The sequence below is a fragment of the Aspergillus sydowii genome (genome assembly GCF_001890705.1).
Source record: "Aspergillus sydowii CBS 593.65 unplaced genomic scaffold ASPSYscaffold_15, whole genome shotgun sequence".
Taxonomy (NCBI): Eukaryota; Fungi; Ascomycota; class Eurotiomycetes; order Eurotiales; family Aspergillaceae; genus Aspergillus; species Aspergillus sydowii.
This window is the reverse complement of record NW_024467873.1, coordinates 245,096-265,247: the sequence shown is the minus strand read 5'-3', so window position 1 is coordinate 265,247 and position 20,152 is coordinate 245,096. Positions and strand designations below refer to the sequence as shown.

At 50.7% G+C, this 20,152-nt stretch overlaps 8 protein-coding genes across 8 annotated transcripts in view; 5 read left to right on the top strand and 3 right to left on the bottom strand.

The window, feature by feature from the left end:
• Nucleotides 1–501: 501 nt before the first annotated feature.
• Nucleotides 502–1,314, bottom strand: ASPSYDRAFT_94258 (SDR family NAD(P)-dependent oxidoreductase; the record flags this gene model as incomplete). The annotated part of the gene is made up of 1 exon (XM_040852948.1): nt 502–1,314. The coding sequence occupies one exon, from the start codon at nt 1,312–1,314 to the stop codon at nt 502–504; it is 813 nt and encodes a 270-aa protein (XP_040697563.1).
• A 213-nt stretch (nt 1,315–1,527) lies between these two features.
• ASPSYDRAFT_136590 (cytochrome P450) lies at nt 1,528–3,415 on the bottom strand. The gene has a single exon (XM_040840766.1). The coding sequence runs from the start codon at nt 3,247–3,249 to the stop codon at nt 1,612–1,614; it is 1,638 nt and encodes a 545-aa protein (XP_040697562.1). The 5' UTR covers nt 3,250–3,415; the 3' UTR covers nt 1,528–1,611.
• Nucleotides 3,345–5,699, top strand: ASPSYDRAFT_501874 (uncharacterized protein). The gene is made up of 2 exons (XM_040848015.1): nt 3,345–3,488; nt 3,554–5,699. Exons 1-2 carry the CDS (start codon nt 3,440–3,442, stop codon nt 5,620–5,622), a joined length of 2,118 nt encoding a protein of 705 aa, XP_040697561.1. The 5' UTR covers nt 3,345–3,439; the 3' UTR covers nt 5,623–5,699.
• Nucleotides 5,700–6,133: 434 nt separating this feature from the next.
• Nucleotides 6,134–8,125, top strand: ASPSYDRAFT_35996 (uncharacterized protein; the record flags this gene model as incomplete). Its single annotated transcript, XM_040845385.1, has 1 exon — nt 6,134–8,125. The coding sequence occupies one exon, from the start codon at nt 6,134–6,136 to the stop codon at nt 8,123–8,125; it is 1,992 nt and encodes a 663-aa protein (XP_040697560.1).
• Nucleotides 8,126–10,936: 2,811 nt separating this feature from the next.
• Nucleotides 10,937–12,997, bottom strand: ASPSYDRAFT_61745 (uncharacterized protein; the record flags this gene model as incomplete). Its single annotated transcript, XM_040850027.1, has 2 exons — nt 10,937–11,174; nt 11,208–12,997. 2 exons carry the CDS (start codon nt 12,995–12,997, stop codon nt 10,937–10,939), a joined length of 2,028 nt encoding a protein of 675 aa, XP_040697559.1.
• Nucleotides 12,998–13,384: 387 nt separating this feature from the next.
• On the top strand, nt 13,385–14,432 carry ASPSYDRAFT_161681 (uncharacterized protein; the record flags this gene model as incomplete). Its single annotated transcript, XM_040843017.1, has 4 exons — nt 13,385–13,427; nt 13,474–13,876; nt 14,199–14,298; nt 14,358–14,432. The coding sequence occupies 4 exons, from the start codon at nt 13,385–13,387 to the stop codon at nt 14,430–14,432; spliced, it is 621 nt and encodes a 206-aa protein (XP_040697558.1).
• A 753-nt stretch (nt 14,433–15,185) lies between these two features.
• ASPSYDRAFT_35992 (uncharacterized protein) lies at nt 15,186–15,719 on the top strand (the record flags this gene model as incomplete). The annotated part of the gene is made up of 1 exon (XM_040845384.1): nt 15,186–15,719. The coding sequence occupies one exon, from the start codon at nt 15,186–15,188 to the stop codon at nt 15,717–15,719; it is 534 nt and encodes a 177-aa protein (XP_040697557.1).
• Nucleotides 15,720–16,456: 737 nt separating this feature from the next.
• ASPSYDRAFT_61743 (uncharacterized protein) overlaps nt 16,457–20,152 on the top strand; it is a gene marked incomplete at both ends in the record, with an annotated part of 4,095 nt that continues 399 nt past the window's right edge. Inside the window, 5 exons of the mRNA XM_040850026.1 lie at nt 16,457–17,333; nt 17,383–17,556; nt 17,752–18,508; nt 18,584–19,278; nt 19,312–20,046. Of these exons, the coding sequence (XP_040697556.1) occupies nt 16,457–17,333; nt 17,383–17,556; nt 17,752–18,508; nt 18,584–19,278; nt 19,312–20,046 (3,238 nt within the window). The remainder of the gene's footprint in view (nt 17,334–17,382; nt 17,557–17,751; nt 18,509–18,583; nt 19,279–19,311; nt 20,047–20,152) is intronic.

Genomic DNA, 20,152 nt, shown 5'->3' with positions numbered 1-20,152 from the left:
TGTTTTGTACGCATCTACCCCCGTTTTTGCAGTAAACCTGCTAAACAACATCTCTTGAAATCAAGTCAAGAAAGACAACCATCCTGAAAATGAACCTCTCAAACATTGTTGCTGCCGGCCACGCCCTCGCCCTCTCCCGCCGCGCAGTCGAATGCGACTTCTCCACGACCGCCGATGCAGGCGCCACCTGCTCCAGCTTCGCGAGCAGCTGGGGTCTCTCTGTCGACACCCTCCAATAACTGAACCCGGGAATCGGCTGCCCAAACCTCGACACCAGCAAGTCTTACTGCGTGCTCGGCACCGTCACTGAGGACCCCAACAACCCTAGCACACGCTGACAACCTCAACCCGTACCACGACCACAAGCATGACAACAACGGCTTTCTGATCCGGTTGCAGGGGCTCAACGCCACCCGCTACAAGGGCATACAAATTCAGCCTATGCAGTAGCCTTCTCACCAACCAGACGAAGACGCGCCGGAATTAAAATTCCGGCGATTTCTACTTATGCTCTCCGAAGTAATCATAAGTCGGATCCAACTTCCGCTCCGCCCAGACAGTCAACATCTTCTCAAACCCAGCGTACACATTAGTGAAGAATTTATCAGGCTGTAAGCCCCGAACAATTTGTGCAGCAACCTCAGCAGCTGGCCGACCCTGACTTTGCATAAATCCGGCAATTCCTTTGTGAAATTCCTCCGAGGCTGTGCCGGAGAGCTCGTAGACGGCCTCAGTGTGGGTGATGTCCGGAAAGACAACGCTAACATTGATGCCCTTCGGCGCAAGCGTCACTGCCATGCACTGGCTCAATGATACCTCAGCCGCCTTGGTAATGCAGTAGCTCATAATATTCTCAGCAACCGCTGGCGGTGGCACAAAGGCATTTGGCGAAGCGGTATTAATGATCCAGCCCGAACCTCGCGACACCATGGACGGGAGGAACTGCTGAACCACGCGAATGTAGCCGAGAACATTCACATCGAGGTCCTTCCGGATATTGTCAATTGGCGCGTTGAGAATACTCCCCGTGTGCATGATCGCCGCGTTGTTGTAGATGATGTCTGGACAGCCCACCTCTTTTAGAACGGCGGATGCGAATGAAGATACGGAACTGTCGCTTGTGACGTCGCAGTGGTATGCAAAGGCTTTATGTCCGTCTTTTTGTAATTCAGCGACTGTGGCTTCTTGAGGTTTGATCTGGATATCAGCGAGGACGATAATTGCCCCGGCAGCAGCCAGTTCACATGCGACGGCTCGACCGATGCCTCGACCGGCGCCTGTGACGACTGCGATCTTATCTTTATAATACGACATGGGTGGATGTTGAAGATATTGGGTTCACTGGTCGGAAGGCATGATCGCGGCGACAGGATATACTAAAGCAGAAATACTGCTCTGGCCCTAGTTGGTCTGGTAATTCCTTCAATATGCTGACGTCGTTCTTCCGTCATTCGCAGTTTCCTTCTGGGGTCCGTGCAATTCAAATGTCCCATTTGATACGAGAGCGCACCATCAATCTACATTCGGCAGAAATCAGCAGGCCACCGGCAACGGTCTTGCTGGATAAGTAGCATTTAAGCTCATATACAGTGGCACACTAGCATAAAACATCTAGTCCCTCTTAACAAAACACAAATTCAAACCCGCCAACCCCGTCGTAAAATGATCCGCAGACCTCAGCAACAAATCCTGCCCATCTTCTCCAGGCGCCAGATTCACATCAAACCTCGTAATCAAATACGCAGTCAACAGCCGAATCTGCATATATGCCAGATTCTTCCCAATACAGCCATACGGACCCATAGAGAACGGACTAAACGCGTCCTTATGTTTCACTAGCTCAGGACAAGAGAAGAACCGTTCTGGTATGAACTCGTCTGCTTGCGCAAAGTGGGCTTCGCTGCGCCCGATGGAGTACAGATGGATCTGGAGAGTCGTGTTCCCTGGGATATATTCCTGGCCGATTTGGACTCCCTCTGGGGGTGTCTTGCGGTAGAGACCGCTGGGGACCGGGGGGTGCAGGCGTAGGGTTTCGTTGATGCAACCGTTCAAGAGCTGTGCGTTTTGAAGGTCGCGATGTTCGATCTCTCCGCTCTCACCTACTAGAGGTTCGATTTCTTGTCGGAGGCGTGCGAGGAGGCCCTTCTCCGTAGCGAGGTGGAAGAACAGGTATGTCAGGGTAGCTGCAGTGGTGTCGCTACCGGCGACGATAATGAGTTTACTGTCGAGATGCAGAGAGTGGATTTCGACCTTCTGATTCTCTTTGCTCCTCCTGTTAAAATACTCGATCAGGTAGTGCGTGATATCCGGGTTCTGCTGTTTCCCCTGGACAGCCATTCTCTGTTCAATCATTTCAGCACAGTAATTCAAGAACCGAAAATACGAACGTCTGATCCCAGGAATATGCCAGAGAAGCCGATTAAACCACGGTGGGAACGCCAACCCGGCTTTATCCTGGGCTTTGTTCAGGATCTGAATCGCCCAGTGCTCTTCTTCCTGCGACTTGGATGCGAGCATATCGAACGACCGCCCGAATGCCAGGTCGCCCATCACGTCGAAACTCCACAGATTGAACCATCGCGATGCATTCACGGGTTGTCCGTTAAATGACGCGAGACGCTCTAGTAGGCTTTTATTATATTTCAGCACCCGCTGCTCATATCCACGCAGCGCCTTATCGCTAAACGCTGGGCTCCAGATCCGCCGACGTTTATCGTGTTCTGTCCTCGACCGGGTCGAATGCATCGAATATGCAGGGAGCTCGATTGAGTACCAAGGAGCCTTGGAGCAAGTCGTCTGTGCTGAAAATGCCACCCGGACTGCGTCTGCGTTGGCGACCGATAGGTCGTTGGGACCGATTCGCACGAAGTTGCCTAGTTTCTGGTGTGCGTTGTACAGTTTCAGGAACATGTCCTTCTGCTTGGCCACGCGGAAGACATGGTCGAATGCTGTGAGACGAGCGAGGAGGGGTCCGGGGTATTTGTTTAATGGGTTGAAGAGGAGGCGGTAGATCACGACGCTGGTGTAGATGCCGGCGACGTAGAAGGTGGTTAGTTTTGCGGAGATGGATATGGCTTCGGATGTGGTGGCTTCTGCGATGTATTTGAAGAGTCCAACCACCGTCAAGGAAAGTATCAAAAGCACCTGGAGATATTGTTGGGGATATAGATGGTGTTCACCCCTGTGGAAATACAGTAGATGGGTGGCCACGCCACCAATTCCAGCAGCAACAGAAAGGGATGGATCCATGTTGCCCGTTGATTCAGTCTACATGGCAGTGGTGGAAGCCATGATATCTGACGGCATTTGTAGTCCGACGTTTGAATCAGATGTAAGTGTATACGGATGTCAGCGGAAAACAGTCTCATTCTGAAACAGCCAGGCGAACGAGTACCGAGGAGCCAGTCTCTTCCCCGCTCAAAGCTCCGAGGGGTCTTGAATGGAAGCTCTGCAAGCTGTGCATGAGTGTTCGTGTATAAGACAGTGGGGTTTGTCGTTCCCCGCAATGAGAGCCGAGGAGGATTGCAGAGAGGGGCTGATACTCTGCCAATAGGACCGCAGAATGTGTCTTTAATACTGTGTATAAACGCGGGGAATTCCGTGGATGGTGCGCATCAACAGATAAACTCAGAATCCTCAATGGCATCATCCATCCACACCGTCGAGGACCTCTCCGCCCAGTTCGTATCAACTTCAATCGGCAGGAATGTCGTCAGATTCTCCTCCGAGCGTATCGGAACAGGTCAAGTGGGCGAGTGCCATCGCATTCGTTTGGAATATGCCGAGGGCGAGACTGGACCTGCCAGCGCAGTTATCAAGCTTGCTGCCTCAGGGACCCGGAGTCGCCAGTCGGGCTGGAGACTGGGAATCTACGAGCGGGAATCACGCTTCTATTCTGATATAGCACCGACACTGGATGGATGTTCGTCTGTTGTCAAGTGCTATAGTACCGTGGCCGATCGGAACAGGGATGTCTTCCACATTCTGCTCGAGGATATATCGCCCGCGACAGTGGGAAATGATATCATGGGTGCTTCTTTAGAGGAGGCCCGTCTCGCAGTGCAGGCACTGGGGACTTTGCAGGGAGTATCACTAAATACAACCCATCCTGAATGGCTAGATGCAGGGGTTCAAACATCGCAGGCCCAGTTGCAGACATTCTGGAAGGGCTTCCTGGGACGATACCAGGACCGGGTCAAACCTGAGCACCGCGAGGTAGTTGAGCAATGGATCAGCTGTTTTGACAAGTATGCTGAAATACTCATGGAGTCAAAATCCCGGAAATGCCTCGTACATGGAGACTATCGGCTGGATAACATGCTGTTTCGCCATGAAGGTGGACAGCCTGTTTCGTTCTCCGTGGTTGACTGGCAGATGGTCAACCACGGGCCTGTCTTCCAGGATCTGGCATTCTTCCTTGGGGTTTCAGTTCCCACCGAGACTCGAAGAGCGCATGAGACTGAGCTGATCAAGCTGTATTACGACGCACTTGGTCCCAACCCGCCGTTCTCACTGGAGGAGTGCATCGAGGGCGTCCACAGACAGAGCTTCCTTGGTCTCCCCATGGCATTCGCCTCACCCATGCTCCTCGAACAGACCGACCGCGGAGACGACATGTTCCTAACCATGTTGGACCGCCTGGCCACCTATGCCATCGATACAAACGCAGTCGAAACGCTGCCCTCAGCAAGCCCTCCCAAGCCGCTCGCCGTAGATGCCAACGACGAAGGCGCCCACCCTGCTAGCGAAGATCCTCTGCATAATGAGAGCTGGTACTTCGATGTAGCCGACGTCGAACAAGGAATTGGAGTCTGGATTCGACTAGGCGTAACCTCAAATCAACCGGGATCCTGGTACAACGCACTGATCTCTGGGCCTGGACGACCAACCGTTGCCGTCGTCGACTTCGAAGCACCCACCCCGGAGTCAGACCTGGTAATCAACAGCGACCGCATCAAAGCAACTCACTCGCCAGATGATCCCTTGAAGGAATACCGACTGACTCTCATCGGCCGGGGTGAATCCTTCGGCGACCCTGCTGCCCTCCTCCGGGGAGAAAAAGGAACACCCGTGGCAGTACATATAGACCTAACTTGGCATACAACCGGAACACCATATCAATGGCGCATCGCAACAAGATACGAAATCCCTTGCACAGTCAGCGGAACAATCCTGGTCGACAAAACTGTGACAACGTTCACCCATGCCCCTGGACAGCGAGACCACTCGTGGGGCGTCCGCGACTGGTGGTCCTTCGACTGGGTCTGGAGCGCATTCCATCTTGAAGACGGGACGCATTTTCATGGTGTTCAGGTCCGACTTCCTACCGGATCTGTACCGGTTGGGTATATCCAGGGTCCGAATATTCCTATCGCAGAGCTTAGTGGTGTCGATGTAATGGAGCAGGTCTCGCCTGATGGTCTTCCGCAGACTGCGTTGATTAAATATTCCTCTGATGCATTGGATGATGTGGTCCTTCATATCCAGCCTCGTGGACAGGCGCCTGTTCGTCTTGTAGCCCCGGATGGACGTGTATCGTTCTTCCCCCGTCTGTGGGCAGAGGTTCGTGCGCAGGATGGACGTAAGGGAGTTGGTTGGATTGAGTGGAACTTTTGTCAGTGAGCAGTGTATTTAAACAGTATATACTAGTATAATAATATGCTATAGCAAGGTCGTTTTGCTGGAATATACATTAAGCGGTTACAACACAATATGTGAGGCCTGACGTCTGTTTGTAACAACCGCGACCCAGATATCTCAGGGATTTATTGCTCCTGGCGCTATGTCGTGGAAGCTGGTAAAGAAGGAGGTGACCGTATATTCACTCATTGTCAACTTAAATGGGTACATGAAGAGTTTGTGTTACTCTCTTTGTCAAGCGACTGCCGCCACTTTCCTGATATTTCCTTCCGATATTCAGTCACCACTCTCTTCCTCTGTTTACCCTGTCCCTTTGGCCTAATAAGCTTGTCCAAGCGAACTAGTCAGGTACAATCCATCCCCTAATATACTGAAAGGCTCACCGACTGACTTTGGGAGGCGTACCTGCCTGGGCAGTTCCTGCAGTACCCAGCCTTGATATTTCCATCGTCCAGGCCACCGATTCGACTGCCCAAATTTTACACCCGCCGCAATGAGATTCTCGACGCTTCCTGCTGAAATACTGTATTGCATAGCGGATCAGATTGAGTACACCTGGGAGATCAACACGCTCTGCCTTGTGAATCGACACTTTTACCAGATCTTCAACCCGTACCTCTCCCGATTCAACAAGCAGTACTCGCAGGGCTCCGTACTCGATTGGGCTGTACGCAAAGGCTCCGAAACGCTCGCCCACAAACTACTCAGCGACCTTGTGTCGACAGACCGTCTAGACCCACAAACATGGACTTCAGTAGCGCGGTCCGCCTGTGATCACGGCCAGGTACACGTATTCCGGCTACTACTTGAGGCGGGCCAGAGTCTTTTTATACCATCTGAGATGTTCAAGAAGCTGAATTGGCTATTCTGGGAGTCACTCAGCACGGGTAACGAACCTAACGAACCTATAATCCGACTCTTACTCCAGCATGGAGCATCGTTCGATGGACACCCTGCCATGCAGCTGTTCCCGTTCTACTACCTGTTCAGTCACCCTGGTGTCGTGAAGGCCGTGATAGAGTATACTCCTCTTGATAGCGGTGTCTCTTCGGTGCCATTGGCTGATCTGCTTCACGGCGCTTTTATGACGCCAAATTCCTGTACCCCAGAGATCATCGATTGCTTTATCTCAAGGGGCGTTGACCTCAGCACCATCCCCGTGGATACGGGGGTAGGGACTACTCTATATCACGCCATCCATCAGCTAAGGCCTCGAGCTCTGCGCTATCTACTGCAGCTGGGCCTGGGTCTCAAAATACGAGAGTCGGGGGCTTCCCTCGCACCACTACGCGTAGCACTTCACAGACATCAGCCCGATAATGCGCTGGTACTGCTGGAATGGGTTGATGTAAACAAGATCATGACGGAGAGGAAAGAGGTAGATTGGCTGCTTTGTATAGCTGCTGCCTTAGGGTTGGCGTCTATTTTGCAACAGCTCCTCCAGACCGGCTGTTCGCCAGACCTGGCCATGCCGGAGCAGGCCCTTGGAGGCCCGGGACTTCCAGCAATTGCTTGGGCGGCCAGATTTCAGCAGTCTGACATGGTGGAGGTGCTCATTGAACATGGCGCCAAACCATACTATCAGGCCCTGATCTATGCGCTGCAAACTGGAAATGTCCCCATTGCAGAGATGCTGCTGAAGGCAGGGGCAGACCCTAACTGCAGAGCCCAGCTCGTGCATTTGCCGGCACTTTGTGTTGCCGCACCTAACGAAACTCTGTTCAGGCTGCTACTGGCGCATGGTGCTCACATGCCAGAGCAGGGATGGTATCCGTCTGTAGGGAGGTATGCAATCTCACGTGGTGGAATCCCCCAAGTGCAGATGCTGCTAGATCGAGGAATGTCACTGGATGGGCACTCCAGTTCGGTCTTCGTAGACGCAATCCGGGTAGGGGCGACCATGCTAGAGTTTATAGAGAGCCACGTTTACAGATTCGACCGACACGAGAGAGGCGCGTTTGATGAATCACCATTCATAGACGCTATAGAGAGCAATGATGTGCCGACGTTTACCTGGCTTGTCAACAACGGCTTCATCGAGGTGTTATCGGACGACGAGCTTTGCAAAATGCTCTTTACGCTATTTGAACGCTTCGACTCGAATGAGGCCACGCAGGCACTAGATTTCCTATTGAGCCGCGGTGTTAATATAAACGCGAGTGAAGCAGGGGTTGGTCATCGTGTACTCTGGGGGGTCCTGGCCTACGGGCTGCCTGAATGGGCTCCCAAGCTACTCCTGGACCGCGGCGCTGATCCAAGTCTGTGGCCTGGCGAGACTCCTGTGGGCGTTGCAGGTTGTCTGTGGACTAAACGGAATCTTGAATTCATGTTGGAGCAGATGCGGCCAAAATGGAGTCGTCGTGATATGGGCCTGTTATTGCAAGTACTGAAGGAGACAGCGAAGCACCACAATACATGGCAGCGGCTTAGGATTGTTGAACGGTTTGAATGTAAGCATGGGTTTGGGTTTTACATGCCAGATTGAAGCATGGACCGTCCGTTTTGTATAGTGGAGGTCAACATCATACATTGCAAATTGAATGAAAGATTGTTGTCTTTATAATATTGGGTTGTTATGTATCCACGTAGACTACGTAGGGTGGATATGCGGAAGATAAGTAGTCCATCCCTGGAAAACCTACATGTCCATAACCCAGTATATTGCCAGCAATTAGCCTGGACTTTGAAGAGCCTTCCACGAGAAATCCCTAGTACATTGTCCCTGAGGAGCATCACAAAGGCATTTGTCTCAGTGTTGAATGAAGTGCCTTGCCATGTGAACCCTTTACTCCTTTGTCTTATAATGATGGCTCATACAAATACCACCAACACAATAATAATAAAGAACTTAACAACCATTGTGAATGACTTGGTACATCCGACCGAAATGAATGTGCATCGCAGTATAAATACCCGAGGCGCACTACCTAAACTCACTGGCTCTGGTCCAAGTTTATCTTTCTACCCAGTGGGAATACATCAACACGCACCAATGGGTTTCTCCGACGTTCCAATTGAAATTCTGCTGTGTATTGCAGACCACCTGCAGTTTTCCCGGCAGGTCAATGCACTCGGGCAAACGTGCCGAGGTTTCCACAACATCCTGAACCCGTATCTATATCGATTTAATAAGAAGTGCTCTCGCAGCTCAGCGTTTTACGATGGTATCAGAAAGGGTCTTCGCGACGCCGTGGAGAGACTGCTCACGGACATGGTCTCATCAAATACCCTTGACGAGACCATATTCATCAAGGGGCTAGAAATGGCTGTCGGGTGTGGACAGCTTCATATCCTCCAACTACTAATACACGCAGCAGACCATGTGCCACAGTTGTCTCAGTGGCCGACAATCCTAAACACATCGCAAAGTCCGATCTTCTGGCGTGCAGCTAGCCAGCCAAATGAGCCCATCGTGCGATTACTGCTCGAGCATGGAGTGGTGCCACCTTCAGAGCCGTATTACCCTAACCTGGGCACCGCGTTCAGGGAACATCCATCTGTGATAATGGCCATTATAGACACGGCTCGATGGCTGGCTGCGCCTGGATTACTATCGCTGGCCGACATGTTCCAGCACGTTCTTCAGTGTCGTAAAAGCAATACCGCTGAGCTCATTAACCGCCTTATTGAGAAGGGGGTTGATCCCAGTTTACCCATTGGTGATGGTGAAAACCCATTCTTAATCGCTATCAGTAGCGGAAACCATCAAGGAGTACAGTGTCTACTCGAGAACGGGGTCAGTCCAGAGATGGCGGATGGGACATACTTGACGCCTTTGGCACTAACAGTTCAGTATCGGGACACGGAGACTGCCAAGCTTTTATTAGAAAAGGTCAACACCGCCGATATTCTCGCTCGAGGGACAGAGGTAGGAACCCTGTTTTGTGCAGCCGTCGCCTGTGGCTCACGACGCATGGTCGAGGAGCTGCTCCGGAGCGGCTGCCATCCAGATACAACCATGGAGTGTCCTCCTGGGGGACCTGCCGAGGACCCGGCAATTGTGTGGGCGTCAAAGCACGGGCAGGAAGAAATGACCAGACTGCTTCTTGAACGTGGCGCCAAGGTACATCCAAGGGCACTGGCTGCCGCAGTCTGCTATGGAAGTCTTCCAATCATGGAAATGCTACTTGACGCTGGCGCTGATCCAAACAGTCTAGACGGCAAATCCCCGCTCTTGATGACCGCCCTGCTACGTGAGGATGCATTCCGGCTGCTACTCAAGCGAGGCGCGGTCCTCCACAAGGAAGAGGATAGGCGCAAAATACTGATGCAAGCAATCCGGAATGGGAAGATATCACAGGTCCAAATCCTGCTGGATCAGGGAATGTCCTTAGACGGGCTTGGAGATGACGTACTATATGCCGCCGTATACGGAAGGGTAGAGATGCTTGACTTTATAATTCAGCACGGATACAAACACCATGAAAGCCCGGACACAGAGTTCCGTGACTCCCCTTTGAGGCTAGCCTTCAAACTTCCAGACTTTGCGGCGTTCAAATGGCTTATTGACAAGGGCTTGTGTAAATTGCCAAGGGGCAAAGATCTGTGGGAGATGTTGGTAAGACTGTTTGAGTACTTCACACTCCCGGAGGCAGAGCAAGCACTCGACCTTTTGGTCAGCCGGGGCGCCAATATACACACCCCGGCAGGCCGTAATAAGCCTCTTGTGCGGCAGTATCAGGCTCATCCAAACGAATCCCTGATGAAGGCTTTCATGGATCGCGGAGCCAAACCGATACTGCGGGACGGGGCCAGCTCCAAGGACATTTATCCTCATATTGGGTCTCTCAAGGCCCTTGATCTCGTGCTGCAATGGGTGGTGCTAATTGTCCACACAGTCAGGCCAAGATGGTGTTGTCCTCGATGAAGGAAAACGCGGAAACGTGGGAGAAATGGCGTGATCTCAGGCATATCTATCGTTTTGAAGATAGCAATGGTCTGGCTTAAGTTGAGCGAGAATATAGCCGTCTGGGATGACCGTGCATGTTCGGCGAGGCTGGATGTGTGGAACGGCTCCAATCATTACTGTTTCCATTTGTTTGCGATTACTACTATATTTAAAACGGCGTTGATATTTTCGAGTTCGCTTCCATACGAAGCACCTGCATGGCCGGAATTTCCACATTATCGGCTTTAACGAGTTAATTTAACTGAATTGAATTGAATAGAATCCGGCGGACGAGTTTGAGTTCTAACTCTACCTTGAATTTATGTATTGATTAGTAGATATGCATTCCATAGCCGCAAATATGTTACGCGGATAGATATACCACGCCCATGGGATATTAGAAAGTGTTTATAAGCCCTGTATATCCCCATCACAGGCCATCAACGGGCCTTGTAGGAGACAATCGAAAAAGGTCATATCCAGTCCCTGTAACGTCCAGTCATCGGTTCCTGACCCAGGATACGCGTACCATGGGTGTTCTTGCTCAGGACCTTGCTGGTTCGAATACAGTAGATCCTGTCCGCGCGTCGTACTTGGTGTATTCCACTCTGGTCTTATTTCGCCCGAGTCAGGAGTAGGCAGGGATCTAGCCCCAGCACCAGACTGCCCCATACCCGACCCAGAACCCTCCTTCTGGATCTGCCCATCCGGCACAATCCTCACAAACCCAAAATTCGGAATACAGAAGCGAAGCCCCTTAGCCACCGGTGGCGGTCCATTCTCCGTTTCCTGCGCAACCTCCTCGGGGGTGTCGATGCTATGCGTGGTGTAGAGCCGGCCTTTTGCTGCTTCGGCCTCTACGTCGAGTAGACGGTTTAACAACGTAGCGGAATTGGCGATGATGCGGTCTTGGCTCACCCAACCGATATGTTGCAGGTTCTCTATAACTTGTGAAGCTATGGCTCTGTCGCTTGGGCGTTGGTGAGCTAGGTGGTTTAACATATCTGGAGTGCGTGCGTGCTGTCGGAGATGAGCGATTAGAAGGAGGAGTGTCCCGGTGATGGTGAAGAAGTCAACGACACGGCAAGTATAAGCTACCAAATTGGAATTGTGAAGGGTGATATACCGCGTAAGGATCTCGCGGGAGGCATTCACGCAGGCCGTTTGCGAGTAGTTATGCAGCTTCTCGGCTTCGGTGTTGGTAAAGCGTAGCATATAGCGGATGTGGAGTTGTATTATCAGTCCGTAGTGATAGATCTGGTTTACTAGTCGTATTGTGTCCCAGTCAGTGGTATTCTCTTCGCTGGTGTTTGGGTCTTTGGCCAGATTAGGGACTATCCACCATCCCGCGGGCATCAGATCGGCCGCATTCTGAAGGTTGCGATCAATCTCTTGAACCTTGTCCATTGGATATGAATCTGTGTGCACATCGTTCAGCTCTAGAATACGAGACGCAATCACACAGTAAACTCGTTCCAGTCGGCCCATCGCAGTATCAAGTGCAAGTGCCCTTTCAGTGGCAATGCTTCGATCCATGGACCCTTGGGGCAGGCCCATCATCAGGCACATGAATCGATCAATATGAAGAATACGGTACCATAAGAACGCGGGATCAACCCTGCGACGAGGATCAAGGAAGCGCATCGGACAAGGTCCAGGACGATGGATCCCCATCACTTGGGCAAGCGTCATTGCCTTCCGCATGGCAATCCAGGCTGACCGGAAGTTCCCACAGTTTGCCTGGTAGCTACCCTCCATCATGACACATTCTATGCCTTCTACTGTCCCAAGAAGTTCATCGTGGGTATTGACCAGCCGGATGGCAGTTTCCGCTAGTCGCTTCATCATTAATTGCGGTGCATCGGAAAGTCTGGAGAGACGTTTGCCCATTTTCTTCAGATCCAGACATTGCAGAATCATTACTATTCGAAGTATATATCGTGCCAGGAGAACTGGATGGCTGTCAGCACTTGGCCTCTCCAACAGTGCGCTGGCCTCATCTTGCCCCCTCTCGATCTCTGGGTAGGGTCTGGTAATGAAGGTGAAAAAGGAGATCGGAACATGAGCGGCCACTTCGGAAATGATTTCCATATCCTTCCTGGATGGTAAACTGGCGTACAACTGCTTGGAAGCCCCTTGTGGCTGTTCGTCTGTCGCTGGTGCAGCTGGAGCATCTCGGGTACCTCTGGCGGGAGGCGAAGTAACAGTACCACGAATAACGCGAGTACGAATACGCTCAGGTCCAGAAGAAACGACATCTTCGACCGTCTTCGTATTCCCATCGCTCGTCTCATCCAGAACATCCTGGGTGACACATTTCGTACCTCGGCGCTGGCACGCGGTACAGACGGCATTGGGCGTGTCGACGAGACTGCATTGGACCTTGCGCCGTTTACATTCCCAACAGCTGGTTGTTCCTTTCCGGATTTTCCGTCGCTTTCTGGGGGATTGTGACTCTGTGTCAGCCATGTTGGATGGCTCGGAGGAGTGGCTCGGAGGAAGCTGAACGAGTTGGATGAGTTGGTGGAGATTCCTCCGCCGAGATGCGCTGACTCAGCAGGTTCGGCGGAAGAAAATGAGGCTCGGAGGAAGCATAGATGCCTACAAGTTGTAAGCATACTCGCATTTTACTAATTATTTTCATTGATAATCATCCTAACTGTGTCCGCGGCTTATTCGATTTCTCCATTGCTGGTCTGACTCCCTGAGACCTGCTCTGCTCCGCCGAGCCCTCACGATTCCTTCCTCCGAACATGACCAATATATATAATCAGCCTCCCTGAGGATGTATAAATATGCCTTCATTCCATGAAGATACCACTCGAGACTTCAATTCCAACCAATTGAACGATTGCCATGTCTGACTCAACCATCGTCCTTATCACCGGCGTCGCCCGAGGTACATACATCACCATATCCCATCCTACCCAATTAACAATACCTAGGGATCGGCAAAGGCCTCGCAGAAGCCTATCTGGCCCGTCCAAACCACACCGTCATCGGTACTTTTCGCGACACAACTTCACCAACTCTTGATGCTCTTCACTCTCACTCTAAAGCGCCAGGCTCCCGCCTCATCCTTGTCCAGCTCGAAAGCACCAGGCCAGAGGACTATACCAAGCTTGCGTCAACCATCAAGTCCGAAGGAATCACCCGCCTCGACATCGTGATTCCAAACGCGGGCGTTGCCTCACCAGCTGGCTCTCCGGCTACTGTTGACATCCAAGCGCTAACGAATGTTTTTGAAGTGAACACCCTAAGTACCGTTCGCTTGTTCCAAGCTACTAGGGAATTCCTGGAGAAGTCACCCGGGAAGCCAAAATGGGCCTCCATGAGCTCTGCTGCGGCGTCAATCACTTGTCTTGAGCAGATTGGAACGGCCGGAGTTGCGCCTTATGCGTTGAGTAAGGCAGGGATGAACTGGGTTACTGTGTATGTTTACCCCCCACCTTTGCCACGATGAGACTTACAGATTTGGTGGATGGGTAGAAAAGAAACCGGGCTGACTCGTTGGTATGTAGGGCTATTCACGCGTCTGAGAAGTGGTTGACGGCCTTCGCAATACATCCTGGGTGAGTATATCAGATTTATCCATCACTTTATACTACCTAACTGCTTCATCACTGCATGTGGAGATACGAAAACTAAATGCTAATGGTGCTTGCAACAGGTTGGTGCAGACTGAAATGGGCAACAAGGGTGCACAAATGATGGGTTTGAAGGAGGCACCAAACACCATCGAGGAAGCGGTTACCAAGACAATGGCTACTGTGAGTACTCGACGTTGATTCCTTGGTATAATTTGGCGACAGTGCTGATATGAGAATAGATCGATGGTGCGACGCGCGAAGGTACATCCGGCAAGTTCTTGAACATCATTGATGGAACAGAGGTACCTTGGTAGAGCTAGGGCTGGTACGTAGAGAATCGGAGGCAGGATTACAATTCAGATGGACTTTTGCTTATATTGAAGTATTTCGAATTTCTATGAAAGAATTATATTTGGTAAATTCCAAGAGATGTTGTCCTCTAGCTATCAGGCTGTAGGTAACGCCATGTCGTCGAGGGTATCGATGTCTATATTGAACCGCAGTATTGTTGACATTCTCTATCTACAACGCAGCTCTCCAATATGCTTGACCGTTAGTAGCCGCCTATTCACCAGATTCAACGGCAAAGGTCGGACCTCGAGTACACGGTTTACATATGTAGATGTCATACTGAGAAGTTACCACCTTACAGATTTCACATGGCCATATATCCATTGGCTGGTGGTCACCCAGTGTAGGACAGCAGTGGTACGTTAGAGGTTGTATATGCAAGATCCCGCTGCCATAGCACCTATCCAGCGAAGGCGAGTGGTCGAGTAGGCAGTACCTGCTGTGCATATAAAAAGGTGGCATGGAGATGTGGAAATGATCCGAGAGAGCTCGTGATAAATGCACTGCACGAACGCTTTTGGTACCATTAAAGTCATAATTGCCCGGCTATGGTTATAAATCCGCTCCCCTATTCAAAAGAAACGCCAGTCCTACCTACCAGGCTCAACAACAATAATCAACCAAAGATACCTCGCTCCAAAATGAACCTGTTTGCAGTCCTCACCTGGGGAATGCTCATCCCCATCTCTTTTTCATCCCAAACAGCAATGAACAAAATGACAGTTCCACCCGGACTGGCATCCTTTTCCCTCACCTGTCCCGAACTCGCAACCCTCAACACCAAACTCGATAGCCTAATCCGCTACACGTTCCCGGCCGAAGTCCCCGGTGACAAGGCCTACGCCGTACAGGGATTCACACACTCGTACAAATTTCTAATAAATAGCATGCACCACTCTGACTGTGTGGCGGAGGCGGAGAAGGGGATGGCGGAGATGGAGTCTGTGCCGATGCATATGCCCGTGTCTATGTCAGCGAAGGAGAGGGAAGATGTTGAAAGTTATATTCTGCAGCATCTTCATGGTATGAGCGTGAAGCGGCAGGTCGATCAGACTACTACGATCATTTGTTTGGTTATTGATGCGCTGCTGGAAGGGACTGGAAGTGGCAGCAGTGCTGCTACCACTGCGGCATCGTCTGCGTCGACTTTGGTGGCAAGACAAGATACTGGAATCGTACAACAGTTACTTACTCTGCTTGGGCAGATTCTAGATGTCGTTCTCGGGTGCGATGAGTCGGGGTCTGAGTGAATGGTATTGAGCCAGATTTCAAGTACCAGAGTGTCTTTCATCAGCTCATTACATTTGAAAGTATATCCCAATAATCTGAAACAAAGGCAAGATATAGCTACTTTCGCCGGTGGAATAAATGTAAATGTAGTCTGGTAGGCTAGCTACATCATTGGGATGATCAAATAGGCGGACTTTAACGTCCATAGTTGGTGTGAGGCCTTCTGCTTAAGCGTCCAGCGAGGAGGATAGACACTATTTGCAGCGTTGCATCATGAATCCCTATCGAAAGCCAGCCTAGTGAATGACAAAGAAAGACCCAATGGCCTGTGAGAATGGCGAGGCTTTGGGGTACAATAGGAAATGCACCGCAATTGGGGAGGAATGGAAGACGGACAAGGCTGGGAACAACTCGCTCTCGTGAACACAGGCTGAATTCAAGCCAGCTGCTGGTCGTGCCGTGCCTTGAGGCTGTGGGCCCTCGTATTGGCGCAGCGTAAATCTGCCTGGCGCCCTTCACCAACCAGATCCCTTCCCGAGACGCCGGCTTCGAGCTTATGCACGAGGCCAAGAAAAGCTCGGTTGAGGGCCAGCGGGATTTCTGTATTGCAGGTACAATTGCCCCGCATCAGGAGTCATCGTGTCTGACAGACCTTGGCATGTCCACTGCATTGCACCGCAACCTAGCCAGGCAACCCCGTCCTCTTTCCATTTCCCTAAACACCCGAGTTGAATAGGCCCATCGAAACTGGCGAAGAATGCCCGGAAGCTCGCAGAGGCTAACACACAACGATTACACGGTCGGATGGATATGTGCTCTGCCGAAAACAGAGCTGGTTGCAGCAGAGGCTATGCTGGATGAAGAACATCCAGTACTTCCAGCAGCCCAACCAGAAGATGAGAATACGTACAGCCTGGGCAGAATAGGCGATCACAATGTGGTCATCGCATGCCTGCCCGCAGAGCAAACAGGCAAGGCTTCTGCTGCTACCGTGGCCAAAGACATGCTGCGCAGCTTCCCGGCTGTTCGGTTTGGATTGATGGTGGGTATCGGCGGTGGTGCACCATATTATGGCAGTCAATCGGATGATGAGGTGTACAGCGACAGCGAAGAGGAGTCGGACGATGATATACGGGATATCAGGCTTGGCGATGCCGTAATCAGCTTGCATACCAAGGAGACCGAAGCTGTTGTGCAGTACGACTTTGGAAAATCGTTACAGGAAAATAAGTTTGTTCGCAGTGGTGGTCAATTGAACAAGCCGCCGCGTGTTGTGTTGAATGCAGTGGCTAGGCTCCAAGGGCAACATGTCCGAAAAGGCAGTACGATACCAGAGCTGCTGAAGGAGGCACTGGACAAGTATCCGCTCATAGCCGATTCTTTCAGGTACCCATTGAGAGCGAAAGACCGGCTATTCAAGCCTGATGCTGTTCATCAGGAGGGCAGGAAGTCATGCAAGGCTTGCTGCGGGCCTGATAATATCAACCTTGTTAGTAGACCAGACCGAGCTACGACTGCTCCCAGCATACATTACGGGACTATTGGATCAGCAGATCAGGTTATGAAGGACGCCGTGCTGAGAGATCAATGGGCAGAGAAGGAGAATATCATATGCTTTGAAATGGAAGCAGCCGGTAAGTATTACAACTGACGTGGGAAAGTCCAGTAACTGACTGCTTGAAGGTTTGATGGACTCGTATCCTTGCCTCGTTATTCGTGGGATCTGTGACTATGCAGATTCCCACAAGAATAAAACCTGGCAGCCATATGCCGCCGCAACTGCAGCATCCTGTGCAAAGGAACTCCTACTTTTAATGCCGGGTCAAGATGTGGCAGGGTTGACTCCGATCAAGCAGAGTATGTCGTATATACTTCATCATTAGGAAGTGCACGAAATCTGCGTTTCAGTGATGTTGATGCATATTATTAGTGTCAAACCAATTGGCAAGAATCGAAGAGAGCACAAGAGAAGTAAAGCACACAATCTTTTACTCTCAAGAAGGTAATTCCTGCTTGGTTGGCTATTTGGGTGTAGATGCTGATTTTTTATAGAGAAACAACGCAAGGAGATCCTGTCCTCGTTATCAACATTGGACTATAATACAAGGCATATCGATATATTTTCTCGACGCACGGAAGGCACCGGCACTTGGTTCGTCAACACGAGCTCATTTATCACATGGAGGGACACCCCAGGTCAGACCTTATACTGCCCTGGCATTCCAGGTGCCGGAAAAACTGTCTTGACATCTGTTATTATTGATCATATTAGGCCGACCCTACATGACAACAACGCCGCATTGGCATTTATCTATTGCGCATATAATGACCGCATGAAGGCGGAAGATCTCATACGATCTCTATTGAAACAGATAGCATCACAGGTCCCTTTCGTCCCGAACGAAGTGAAGAACCTTGCCGATATTTATAAGTCACCGAACAAACCAACTCCTCGCGCGAATGATGTTATACAAACTTTACGATCTCTCACCTCCAGATTTGCTAGGGTATATGTTGTAATTGACGCTCTTGATGAGTGCTCGGACGATGACAGAACTGATTTGCTTGATGCTCTCAACAAACTCAGGCCATTGATGAACATTCTTGTCACTTCTCGCCCTGTCGCTTCCATTAAGGTTTCATTGCGTGCAGATCTGGAGCAGTGTATTGCAGCCGCCAATGACGATATCATAAGCTATGTTGAGGCTCAAATCACCGGGAAAAGGCTTAAGTTGTCTGACGAGCTTTTCAAAAAGCCCGAACTTCGCTCGCAGATAGTTAGCGAGCTTGTGGCCAGCGCGAAAGGAATGTGAGTTTTCCTGGAGCACGAAAAAATTGAAAAGTGGACAGCACAGTGCGGATGTTCTGAATTAACTGGTTCTAGGTTCCTACATGCCCGGTTTCATATGGAACAGATCGCACCAAAACACAATATCCTAGACCTTCGTAACGCCTTGAAGAATCTGCCCAAGACTTCAGAGGAGGTTTATGAGAAGGCCATGGAAAGAGTACAAAGTCAGGATAACGAGACTGTTTCTCTGGCAAACAGAACATTGCAGTGTGTCATAGGCGCAGTGCGATTCCTTCATATCCACGAACTCCAGCATGCACTCGCAGTAAGAGAGGGTGATTATGATATCGATGAGGAGGCACTCACTGCACCAAACCATCTTCTCTCAATATGTGCTGGCCTTCTTACTCTCAATGAAGAGGACGGCGTGATCCGGTTGGTTCATTATACGGCACAGGAATTCTTCAAGAAACACGAGCATAAATATTTCTCCGATGCTCAGGAGGAGCTTACATCTATCTGCCTAACCTACCTATCCCTCGGGGTATTTGACATTGATTACCAGGATTATATTCGCGGCGATCCTGACTTGTGGGCTGAGAGGTACGCGCTTTTTGAATATGCCGCCACGAATATGGGAGAGCACGCTTCCGGAGGGATCAAGGGTGTGATGCTACAGGAAGCCGTAAAACTGTTTTTAAACGAGAACAAAGTTACTATTGCAGCGGACACTGCACTGACGGAATACCAGCACCTAGGGTTATTCGACCTTCCTGACGGTTTCACTGGTATCCACTATGCATCCTACTTGGGACTACCAGATGTCATTGGCCAGTTATTCGAGCAAGACTGGGAATCAATCGATCGAGGAGATTCGTATGGCCGATCATCTCTATCGTGGGCTGCAGAGCGCGGCCACAAGGCAGCAGTAAAATTACTGCTTGACACTGACAAGGTGAACGTGGATTCACAAGATAGGGATTGCCAGACACCTCTATCATACGCCGCAAAATACGGTCATGAAGCAGTCGTGAAGCTACTGCTTGACACTGACAAAGTGGACGTGGATTCACAGGATAGGGATCGCCAGACACCTCTATCATACGCTGCAGAAAACGGCCATGAAGCAGTCCTGAAGCTACTGCTTGACACTGGCAAGGTGGACGTGGATTCACAAGATAGGGATCGCCAGACACCTCTATCATACGCTGCAGTAAACGGCCATGAAGCAGCCGTGAAGCTACTGCTTGACACTGGCAAAGTGGACGTGGATTCACAAGATAGGTATCGCCAGACACCTCTATTATACGCTGCAAAATACGGCCATGAAGCAGTCGTGAAGCTATTGCTTGATACTGGAAGGCTTGATGTGGAATTACAGAATGTATATGGCAAAACGCCACTATCATGGGCCGCAGAAAGGGGCCATGAGGCAGTACTAAAGCTACTCCTTGACACCGACAAAGTGAAGTTCGATTCGAAGGATGAGTTTGGAAGGACACCCTTATCAGACGCTGCACGGCAAGGTCATGAGGCAGTAGTAATGCTACTCCTTGGTACTGGAAAAGTGGATTTGGATTCAAAAGATGAAAGTGGAAGAACACCTTTATCATGGGCTGCAGAGGAGGGTCATGAGGCAGTAGTAAAACTACTCCTTGAGGC

Coding starts and splice junctions, on each gene's coding strand:
- ASPSYDRAFT_136590 (XM_040840766.1), bottom strand. CDS start 3,249: ATGGATCCATCCCTTTCTGTTGCTGCTGGAATTGGTGGCGTGGCCACC.
- ASPSYDRAFT_501874 (XM_040848015.1), top strand. CDS start 3,440: ATGGAAGCTCTGCAAGCTGTGCATGAGTGTTCGTGTATAAGACAGTGG. Junction 3,489..3,553: donor TTCGTGTATAAGACAGTGGG/GTTTGTCGTTCC, acceptor CTCTGCCAATAG/GACCGCAGAATGTGTCTTTA.